General features: G+C 51.6%; 1 protein-coding gene across 5 annotated transcripts in view; it reads left to right on the plus strand.

Annotated features, from left to right (window-relative positions):
• The window catches only part of FMNL2 (formin like 2), an 87,780-nt gene extending 77,164 nt beyond the window's left edge, over window positions 1–10,616 (plus strand). The window contains exons 16-27 of one of the 5 annotated variants that reach the window (XM_065750840.1): window positions 382–506; window positions 949–1,151; window positions 1,960–2,194; window positions 2,633–2,701; window positions 2,856–2,936; window positions 3,296–3,425; window positions 3,758–3,921; window positions 4,451–4,552; window positions 5,022–5,120; window positions 5,903–6,026; window positions 8,900–8,946; window positions 10,278–10,616. In XM_065750840.1, coding sequence (XP_065606912.1) covers window positions 382–506; window positions 949–1,151; window positions 1,960–2,194; window positions 2,633–2,701; window positions 2,856–2,936; window positions 3,296–3,425; window positions 3,758–3,921; window positions 4,451–4,552; window positions 5,022–5,120; window positions 5,903–6,026; window positions 8,900–8,946; window positions 10,278–10,316 — 1,418 coding nt within the window. In that variant the 3' untranslated portion in view covers window positions 10,317–10,616. Of the gene's footprint in view, window positions 1–381; window positions 507–948; window positions 1,152–1,959; window positions 2,195–2,632; window positions 2,702–2,855; window positions 2,937–3,295; window positions 3,426–3,757; window positions 3,922–4,450; window positions 4,553–5,021; window positions 5,121–5,902; window positions 6,027–7,556; window positions 7,821–8,899; window positions 9,031–10,277 lie in introns of those variants that run through there. The other 4 variants (XM_065750839.1, XM_065750841.1, XM_065750838.1 and 1 more) reach the window with 4 other exon arrangements.
• Window positions 10,617–11,285: the final 669 nt, after the last annotated feature.

The following is an 11,285-nucleotide window of genomic DNA, read 5'->3' on the forward strand; positions in this document are numbered from 1 at the left end:
GCAGGACAGGGTTAAATTTGGCTGCTCCATCCATTTTCTTTAGCGTTTAAAAATAGCACGGGCTTTTAAAGCAGCCCAGACAAGATGGGGCAATAAAAGTGATAACACATTTCCTTCTGTGTAGTTTTCACAGCCTCTGGCGTTCAGTCCCACCCTGCAGACGCTGGCCCTGAGGCAGCTGGAGGGCTGGATAAAAGCCTCTGTGCACTGCCTGCCTGTCAAGGCAGCAGGATCTTTTCAGGCTTCTCAGGGCAATCTTTTAGCTATGGCCAGTTCTTCGTCCAGTGCTGGAATGCCAACCCTAGAGGCCGTGGTCTGGGCACATGGGGTGTTCTTCAGCTCTTGGGGAGTTTAGCATTTCCTTTCCTCTGCTGTCTTTAGCTGTGAAAATCAAGAAGCCGATCAAGACCAAGTTCCGCATGCCAGTGTTCAACTGGGTCGCCCTCAAACCCAACCAGATCAACGGGACGGTCTTCAACGAGATAGACGACGAAAGGATCCTGGAGGTACAAGCTGCTTTCTGTTCCTCGTTCTGCCCACGACTCAAATCACTGTTGGCCTTTGCAGAGAGAGGCTGTGGCCGAGAGCTGGGGGTTAAGCTGGTGTGTGGCAGTGTAGCAGGGAAAGCAGCCCAGAGTCGGGCTGAGCACTCAGGTGCGGCGTGGTCCCTGTGCCACGACGTGGATATGTGTGTCTGGATGAAGTCTGAGCACTAACATGAACATCTGCCTGAACTTCTGAGCATGCCTAGGGCTGTTGGGGCTGGAGGCCACGTTTCCTGATTACTGACTCAGGAGCACGTGTCTGCTACACTGTGCAACCCCAGCCTGAAGTTCTCTGCTGCAGCCGCAGCAGTCACAGGGTCTTACTGCAGTTCTGGTAAGTGCTGGGCAGTGCAGGATTTAATACTTGCCACGGCAGGGATAAATCACTTTCTTTCCTTTTTAGGATTTGAATGTGGATGAATTTGAAGAGATATTCAAAACAAAAGCCCAAGGTCCGGCCATTGATCTTACATCAAGCAAACAAAAAATTACTCAGAAAGGGTCGAACAAAGTCACGTTACTGGATGCAAACAGGGCCAAAAATCTTGCCATCACTTTAAGGAAAGCTGGAAAGACGGCGGATGAAATATGCAAAGCTATTCACGTGTAAGTAACACACATGTCAGCAAAGAAATCATATTGGAGATTTACTGTGGTTTTTGGTAAGGGGAATGGCTTTGAATTGGCAGTTGATGTAAATGTTTTTGCATCTGGAAAAAATCCCTAAGAAAGGATGGAACCAATCTGAATTCCCACAAATCGGATTCCCTTGTACTACAGTATGTTAACTTGCAGCTTTGTGTCGCTCTATCACTGTATGGGCTTAACAAATTAACACGTATTTCATTAAAGAAGTTAATTCATGTTCATCCACACCATGCCACTGCATCCCGAATTTCTCAATCAGTGTACACAGTACTTTTTGTTCTAATGAACACTCCAAACGCAGAGCATCAGGAAGGGGCAGCCCTTGCTCCACAAAGCACAGATTCAGTCCAAGTGCACTGGAAGCATTTTGCGTGCAGTGAGCTTTATGTAATGACCCCATCCAGTGCCAAACCCAAACGTGATGCAAGTGTGTCCAAACGTGACTACAGCATGGGATTCTGCCATGCCCCATCCTGTGGGGTACAGATCCAGCCCTCCAGCTTTACCTGCTCTCCTTTGGAAACAGGAGCAAGATGCCAAGCAGCATTGTGCTGTCTGTGCACACTAAGCGTGTTAACATCTTTATGTGCAGACAGCTTCATGGGTGGGATTGTGCCCACAGCTCTGGGACACCCCCAGGGATGGTGTCCCCCACTCCCTGTGCAGCTGTGCCTGACCACTCTTTGGAGAAGGACTTGCTCCTAACATCCAACCTTAGCCTCCCCTGGCACAACGTGAGGCCATCACCTCTCGTCCTGTCTCGTAGGTTTGACCTGAAAACACTGCCTGTGGATTTTGTGGAGTGCCTCATGAGGTTCCTGCCCACCGAGAACGAGGTGAAGGTGCTGCGGCTCTACGAGAGGGAGAGGAAACCCATTGAGAACCTGTCCGACGAGGACCGGTTCATGATGCAGTTCAGCAAGATCGAGAGGCTGATGCAGAAGATGACCATTATGGCATTCATAGGCAACTTTGCTGAAAGCATCCAGATGCTGACCCCGGTGAGTGGGAGACAGCCCTGGCACTGGTGGTATGGCAGCTCGCACCCCGGGCTGCTCCACGTCGTCCCATTTCTTTATCCTCTAGAAATTTAATACCAGTTGAAATGAAAATCCAAATGTTAGTACCAAAAGAGAAAATGACTGCCAGCGCCGGTCTGAGGGCTCTTTGAAGCGTGTCCCATGCATCTTTCACAGTCAGGAGGACTGAAATGTAAATACTGTTTTCCTCAACCACATCCGAGTGTTCGAACTCTGCAGTGCAAATTAATTGTTTGCAATCCTGACGTGCCAGGGCAGGGTAGCACTCACACTAGGACGCACTGTATGGATTGAAAACAAGTTTGTTTTTTTACTTCTAAGAATGGAAGCGTGTTGAATTTGACTTTACTTATGGGTTTGTTGTGCATTAACCAGAATTCTCCCTGTGTTTACTTGCAGCAACTTCACGCAATAATAGCTGCATCTGTCTCAATAAAGTCCTCCCAGAAGCTTAAGAAAATACTGGAGGTACATCTTATTTTGATTGTGTTCAACCACTCACCAGTGCATCCCTTTATGTGTACTGAAAGTGCACATGAATGCTTCCCTACAAACGCCCCGAGGTTTCTGACCCGTCGTGCATTTGCCCTGACCATTGCTCTGCTCTGTTTTGCTCTGGCAGATCATCTTGGCTCTCGGTAACTACATGAACAGCAGTAAGCGAGGAGCAGTGTATGGATTTAAGCTACAGAGTCTAGATCTGGTGAGTAAACCAGAGGTGACAAGGGGACATGAGCTGAAATGCATGGAGAGTGGCTGCTCGGGGCTCATTGGTGCTCCACACGTGGTAAAGGCAGAGGCAGCTGAGCGTGGTGCTCAGGGACCACACTTCCCTGTGCTTGGTACGCAATGACCCTTACCATCTTTTTGGCAGCCCCTCAGGACAAGGCCTCAAATCCTCAGACCACAGTGGAAAACCACCCACGAAACACATCTGTGGGCACTTACAGAGATCTCTGTCGGATGGACAAACATTCAGGAAAAGCAAACACCCCTTTGGTCACTGTTTGGTGTCCGCTGCACCTTAACCCAGCAATCTCGTTGCTTTTTTTTCTCTTCCAGCTCTTGGAAACAAAGTCAACAGACAGAAAACAAACCCTGTTGCACTACATTTCTAACGTTGTCAAGGAGAAGTACCAGCACGTATCCCTCTTTTACAATGAACTTCATTACGTGGAGAAGGCTGCTGCAGGTACTGTAACCACAGTGGTGTCCTTAACGTGCCTGAGTGCTTTCCCACACAGGCCATCCTAAGAACAAAACCAGGTGGTTTCGGTGATGCCTAGCAGTCTGATAGCAGAGCCAGTCTAGGGAAAGGCCCTTGGTGGCAGCAGGTTGCCTGGCCTAGCACACACACCCAGGATTGGGGCCACCACTGTCACAGCAGTGACCTCCCACATCGGTGAGCAGCAGTGGCAGCCACTGCTGTGGTTGGGGGCACTTTGTAGTGGGGAGCTGCTCATGCTGGGGGTTGAGCACTTGCACAGCAGGAGCAATTCAGCAGGTTTGTTTTATCTCCTATAGTGTCTCTAGAAAACGTCCTCTTGGATGTGAAGGAGCTCCAGAGAGGTCTGGATCTGACGAAGCGCGAGTACACCATGCATGACCACAACACGATGCTGAAGGAGTTCATTCAGAACAATGAAGGAAAGCTGAAGAAACTGCAGGATGATGCCAAAATTGCCCAGGTATTTCTTAATTCTTGGGGTCTGAATGACTCGGAGAAGCAGAGCACGCTCTGCACGTGCACGGGGTGTTTTCTGCTGGTGCTGAGTCAGTCTGCAGCGGGGTTTGAGTGAAGAGGCACAGAGCCTCCATGGTTCTCCTCTGTTCTGAATGTCTAAAATGTGCATTACTCGTGGAGCAAGGAATTGTTAGTCTGTCATGGTGTATAAAAAGTTTCTCCCGTGATGTTACCCACTCATTTTTCCTCCTTGGTGCTGAGGCCAGCCTTAGCTTATTTGCTTGTGGTGGTGTTTTCCTAGCAATTTTTCTTCTAGCTGCAGATATGTCTTAGCTCTGTGAGCTTGGTGATATCCCTACAGGTGTCTTCTTGACAAGCCCTCTGATTCAAACCCTCCTGCTCCCATCCACGTGCTGGGTGTGGACGTGCTGGTGCCAGCCAAGACTTTCCCACTCAGATGAAATGTTGATCCCTTACTTAGAGCTCAGCAGTAACGACTGCTGAGCATATCTTGAAGCCTGTGCCTTTTGTAGGATGCCTTCGATGATGCTGTGAAGTATTTTGGGGAGAATCCAAAGACGACACCCCCCTCAGTTTTTTTCCCAGTGTTTGTCCGATTTGTGAAGGCCTATAAGGTAAGCAGAGCATCCTCTTCTGTCATTCTCAGTGTGGTTTGCCATCTATTGTCTCAGGGTTCCCAACAGCACAGCTTGTAGCTCCCTCTAGCTTCAGTGAACCATGAGCACAGCAGCACCAGCCCAGGGCTGCACAAATAGTTGTTCTGGGATTATTTTCAGGGCCGAAAGGCAACACAGCTGTCTGAAATGCCTGAGGAGTCCTCAGAAACTGCATGTCTGTGAGATTAAAGTTCTCACCTTCAACCCTGACTGCATCCTGGGGGCTGGGGCTGGGGTGCTTGGTGTCTCCCAGCCCACTTGGTTCAGACTTTGTTTAGCTAAATTGCTGCACCCTCAGTTTGCCTCCTTGGGAAGTCCCATGATAGCAAATGCTAGTGTCCTTCAGTTGTAATATTCAGATTCCCTGTAGCAATTTGAAGCTGTAACTTGTTGGGTCTCTTTGTGTGTGTGTGTGTGTGATAAATAGCAAGCAGAAGAAGAGAACGAGTTGAGAAAAAAGCAGGAACAGGCCTTAATGGAAAAACTGATGGAACAGGAGGCGATGATGGAGCAGCAGGACCAAAAGGTACGGAGCAGATGGGTCCTGCAGGTGGGATGTGTTCATCTGTTTTTCCTGAGAGCCCAGAACCTGCAGCTCTGTATGGAGCTTGAGTTGCCCAGGCTTAGAGTTGTCCAGAAATGTGCTTTCTGGAAGTTCTGTCCCTTTGAGGGGAAAGCTGAAATAGTCAAAAGAACCAAAGCGTGAAGTAATTCTACTTTGAAAATTGCAAAACTCAGAAAGCTAAACGGGCAAGAAGTCACCTAGGCTGTGTTAATGTTGGCCACACTTTTTTCCTACTTTGGCTTTTTACGTGTCTAAAATCCCATCTGTATTCATTGTGCAGAGCCCCTCATTGCTTGCAGGGGCATTTTTTCCCCTGAGCGAATGCTTGAGCTGTGCTGGAGGTTTTCCATAGCTACAGTGGTCGCTGTAGCTGCTTTGTGCAGCTCTCATGCTTAACAGGTGCCCTTAATCCCAGCTGGGTGTTTTCTGATGGAAAGCCTGTTCTCCTCTGCTTAGTGCTGCGTGGAGGAGGAGACTTGCAGTCTGTGTGCTAAGTGAGGAGAAGGCTTAGAACTGAATTGCAAACCTAAGAAAGAGAAAACAGGTTGGCAGCCAGGTTACCTTGTAACTCCAGCCATCCCCCCCAGGACCTGAGCTCACCACACCCTCGTGTTTTCCTGGCCTTGCAAAGCTGGGCAGAAAGGTGGCAGTTCCTGGTGCTGATGGGCTCACGTGGTATTTCAGACAGAATTGGAGGAAAGGTCCTTACAAATCCCTACAAATCCTCTCTGCTTTGCTTTCAGTCTCCCTCGCACAAAACAAAGAGACAGCAGCAGGAGCTGATTGCAGAGCTCAGGAGGAGGCAGGTCAAGGACAACAGGCATGTGTACGAGGGGAAGGACGGTGCTATTGAAGATATCATAACAGGTAAAGCTGTTTTGTTCTGTAATCTCAGAGGCCCTTTCTCCAAGGTTAAAGATGTGTGTCCACCTGCTAGCTATCCTAAGTGCATTACTGCTGCTTGGAGCACAGCTTAGGAAATGGTTTACACGATGTGAATCAATGCTAGACAGTTTTGCTGAGGGTATGGAACAAAGCCCAGTAAGCTTTGGTGTGCTCACTGCTGGTGCTGCCCGGGTTTGTCACAAGCACAGACCTCAGGCACGTGCTGTTTCTTACCTCTTCCCTTCCAGCATGCTGGGACACGCTTTGTTCTCTGATCTCTAGGGTAGGCAGCTCAGATCTCTGCAGATATTCCAGTGGGGACATGCATGCCATGCAGATCTTTCCCAGAAATCTTTTATTTTCCCATAACTGCAATGAATGACAGATGTTTAACATTATTAAGAGCCTGCACTTCCATTACAACGGACTAGCAGTAATTGCAGCACGTTATTGCACACTTACAGGAAATCCTTTAGTCAGACCTCAGTGATTGGGGGCCCTGAGCAGCTTCTGGTTCCACTGCTTCTCAGTTTGGCAGAAATCTGCCCTGATCAGCCCCGTAGGGCTGCAGGGAGGGGTGCAGACCCCAGTGTCAGCACTGGGGAAGCCAGGATGTTGTGTGCAGCCCTTTGCTGCCAGAACTGTCTTCTGAGCGGTGCTGTGCTCAGCACTCAGGTCCTTCTGCTCTGTGCCACCGCTCTGCTTGCAGTGCTTGGATTTTAGTGCACGTCCTTCACCTGTGGTGTGGAAGGAGCAAGGCTCTAATGCTGTGATAGCCTCACAGCAGTTGATTTCTATTGCACGGAAAGTCAGCAGAGTGGGCTTTGGGCAGGATTGCCTTGGCTGCTCCTCCCAAATGTTTCTGCTTCTTCCCTCTGGGAGGAGCAGAGCTGCTTTACCTCTCAGCGAGGCAGGCTGGTGAGTTTTTGCCCAGCTACGTGAGAGAGTTGAGGTGCTCTTGGTGAAGCTTTCACAACTCTCTTCTAACGTGTGATTACTAGATTCCCAGGATGATATTGTCCACGTAAGAGGCAGACTTGCTGTAATATCTGATCGCTTCTGCTTCTGCAACTCCTTTGGACTCTGATGTAGCTGGTAAAGCAGCTCTCCTGCTCCGTGGGAGAAACAGATGGTGTGAACGATGGCAGGCTGCGTGCAGGCGTGCCAGGCTCAGCCAACCTGCCCGTCCCCTGCCGTGCCCAGCCCTTCCAGCTCTGGGGTACGCAGTCACAGTGAGGCACAGAATGTCAGGTTGAGCTGAGGTCACTTGGATGCAGAGTCATAGTCTTTCCCTTTAGCAGCAGTCCTTCAGAGCCGTACTCACTGTGAGAAGCAGCTGCTCAGTGACTCGGGACTGCCTGGTTACCAGATCCTGCTGCGCTGCAGCGTCCCGAGTTGGTGGGGACGTGCAGAGCAGATCCTGGTTGTCCTTAACCACGCGCTAACCGTGTACTAATGCCATCGATCTGTGCTCCTCACTGCTCTGTTTGTTTGGCTGTTATTCCCATGCAGTGCTGAAGACTGTGCCCTTTACAGCTCGAACCGCCAAGCGGGGCTCTCGGTTTTTCTGCGAACCTGTTCTCACTGAGGAATTCCATTACTAAACTATTCCTCTTTCACACCTGATGCTCTTAGACAAAAAAAAAGGTTGCTGTAGATTTTTGACCCTTCTCCATTTGTACGGACCTCAGCCAGGATCGTGTGAATGTTGAGTGTGTAGCAGTGTCCGGCGTCCGCCTCGAGTCGTATCGATGTCACCTCTGTCGCATGCGTTGTGTTTCATCCCATCCAATGTGTGTTGGATGCTTTTGGCCGTGCTCACGTTTCAAAGGCATTGCTCACCCTCGTGGCACATGCCATAGAACAGCACGGGGTGGAGCTCACGGTCGATTCGGTGCAGCTCTGTGGGGTGAATGGGGCTCAGGCCAAACACACCGTGATGCTTCACCTGGCTTTTCTATGTCATCTCTGCTGGCTGCAGATCTTTCTCTGTATGCACACGTACCTGAGTAGTCTGCACGTGGTAACTGAGCTGTAAGCCAGGGGGAACTCTGTCTGCATGGCTTCGGTGGGGCGTTCTTGGGCTTTGCTTTCTGGCTTGGAGGGGTTCTCTGTGGTAACGTGTCCCCTCTGCGAGGAGCATCGTTTCAGCTTTCTAACCCCTGCCTGCATGTTTGCATGTCAGACACGGAACGGAGTAATTCTTCTCTCATTCGTTCACATCCACATTTAACTTTTTCAGTTCCATGCCAACTTTTATCAGATTAAAATGGGCTACGTTAATGGGGCACAAACCAATTCTCCTGGAGCCCGTGGGCTTCGTAACACCACGGGGTGAGACCCAGGGAGGGTGGGAGGCAGTGGGGCCGTGCTGTGCCAGCCCACAGCTGTGGGCACGGGGCTGAGCTTGGCCTGGAACTGAGCCACGTCCATCCCGTGGTGTGAGGTGTAAGGAGGGAGTGCGTAACCCTGCATGTCTCTTAACACTGTTGTCTTGAATTAAGGACGGATGGCTTAAGAAGACAACAGTGTTCACTTTGCAATATGTATTTTTATGAATGCTCCTAATAAAATTGCAAACTGTCTTCAGCTCAACTTTTATTTGCTCTTTCGAGTTAATTGCTGTATTATCTTCCTGGAGCCAATCTTCAAAGCAGCTTGGAATTTGGTTAGCGAGAGGGAAGGGTGGCCCTCGTGTCCTTTCCTCTCCTCCTCTAACCTCTCGTGGCCTTGGCCTCCCCCCTCCTCTCGCTCTGCTGGCTAACACGCCTGCCATTTTTGAACGCTGAGTTGACTTGCTCTCCATTTTCCATCCCATTTTTTACTTAACCATCATTTTTTTTTTTTCTGTTTAGCCCTAAAGAAGAATAATATCACTAAATTTCCAAATGTTCACTCGAGGGTAAGGATTTCTTCTAGCACACCGGTGGTGGAGGATACACAGAGCTGGCAAGCATCACTTTTTACTTAGCTTCCTCCTCTCTCTGTATGCCCAAAGCCTGGCAGTAGCTGTGGCTGAGCGTAGTGCTGGTGAGGGCCTGAGGGCAGCGGATGTTCAGCCCATTGCTTCCCACCTCTGTGTGGCAGGGGCTCGCTGAGCTGCTGGCTGGTCACCACCTTCCTGCTCTCTTGGTTTTGGCCCTTTCTCTTCCAAGCTGAGCCTGAGGTAGGCAGCCTTGCCCAGGGTTGTTTCAGCTTGTAGATCCCCGGCTGTAGCACCCAGCTCCTGCTGCCCCATCCTCTGTGGGTGTGTAGTGCTATGGCCATGGAGCGGGTGCCAGTGATGGACAGCAGATACAGGGAGCACAGGGCAGCACGGGCAGCTTCTGCTGCACTGAGGGCTGAGGAGTTGGGGAGTGGGGCTTAGAGTGAGCTGTAAGACATCCAGGGAGCCCACGGGGGGGGGTTCCCCAGCGAAACGCCCATTATTTTTATCAGGAAAAAGAAAAAAATCCTACCTAAATTCCGTGTAAGGTGCACCAAGCATGCTGCGTAGCTCATCTCCATAGCACAAGAAGCCAAGCAGTCACCTGTCCTCACCACGCTGTTAACACGGGCTTTGTTAAACTCCCACCGCCGCCTTTCTCCATCGTCGGCTCCATCGCATGCTCAGTGCTGCCCTCCTGTCCCCCCAGCAGCCCCAGCTGCAGCCGGGCCCTGCAGCCCTCTCGTGGCAGCCGTGGCTGTGGGCTCGCAGGCCGGGTGCAGGGGAATGCCTTCTTTTTGTCAGGGCACCTTCTGGTAGTTGGCCGGGTGGCCGGGGCACGTGGATGCATGCCTGTTTAATGAGCATTTATCCCATCGTGTCCTGTGTTGGCAGTCAGTGAGCTGCATCCTGCATCAGAAAACTCACTGAGCACGGGGCGGTGAGGCCCTGGCAGCGCTGCCCGGAGCCGTGTGGGTGCCCCATCCCCGTGGGGTGGAACTGATCCATAACGTCCCTTCCCACCCTGTTCCCCAGTTCCGTGTCTCTCACCCTTTGGATTTAGAGGCTACACAAACAATGTTATGGGCAGCACAGCTCCGTTAGCATCCCCAGCACCCGGAGCGCACGCCAGCACTACCGCTGCTCGGTGCATCTCCTGCGGGCCCATCAGCCCCACGCTCGCTGTTGTCGTGGGGCCGATCCCCCCCCTCCCGTTGCTACCCAAGCTGCTTTGACTGGCATCCAGCAGCCCCCTCCCCCTTCCCTCCTGCCGTGCGTGCTGACCGGCACCGCTTTCCTCCCCGCAGATCTTCGAAACCAGCCGTACCGCCGGGCCGACGCGCTGAGGAGGAGCGTGCGGCGCCGCTTCGACGACCAGGCCCTGCGCTCCGCCAACGGCACCGAGGTCACCATGTGAGCCGAGGCCCACTGCGGTGCCCTGCCCCTCACCCACTGCTGTGGGAACACTACGATGACCCCCAAAGGGCTCCGACGCCTTCAAGTGCATAGGAACGTCAGCGATGGGCTCTGCGCTCAGCTAACAAGTGCCTCAAATGGAAGTACCTGCTCAAATTAATCGAAGCAATAGGACTCGATTTGATTGGGTATCTTTTGACACCAATACGTTATTCAGTACTTTTTAACCAAAAAAAGAAAAAAAAAAGTAAAGTATACGTTGTTCTTGGGTGTTTAGTTCGGTTTGATTATATGGAAACTTAGCGACCGACCTCCTGTTGGCCAGGCCTGGATCCCAGCGGTTGGGAAGAGGTGGATGCGCTCTGCCAGCGGGCACTCCTGTCCTGGGCCGAGGGCTGACCCTGGCTTCAGCTGCACTTACTGGCTTTTACGTGACATGAAGGGCTTTCCGTACGTGGTAGGGAAACACCAACGAGAAGAGCTCCGGACCTTTTTCCGCCGTACGGACCCCTCGTGCCGTAGCTGGACGTGGTACCGAGGTCCCGCGGTGACAGGAACTGTGGGCACTGAACCCTCTCTCGGCTGTGAGGTTCTGGCTTTGGTGGTGCAGCACGGGGCTGAGGGGTAACGGAGCACGGCGCGGGAATGGCAGCGTACCGCCCGTCCTTCAGCAAGAGGCAGCTTCCCAGTAACAGCGTATTTATTAATTAGCACTAAGGTATTAACATCTCAGTAATCAGTATTAGGGTTCCGAGGACCATTGCAGCTCAGCAGCACCGAGGATGGCCCCGTGCTGTGCCAGTGCCCCGACACAAGCACGGTCCCATCAGCGCCGTGATCCCACGGCTCCCTCTGACAATCCAACTGCAGGGAAGCCCTGCAGCCAGCAGCTCTCACCC

Source organism: Cyrtonyx montezumae, unplaced genomic scaffold (assembly GCF_038088225.1).
Source record: "Cyrtonyx montezumae isolate F1298 unplaced genomic scaffold, pur_monq_1.0 scaffold_7, whole genome shotgun sequence".
Taxonomy (NCBI): Eukaryota; Metazoa; Chordata; class Aves; order Galliformes; family Odontophoridae; genus Cyrtonyx; species Cyrtonyx montezumae.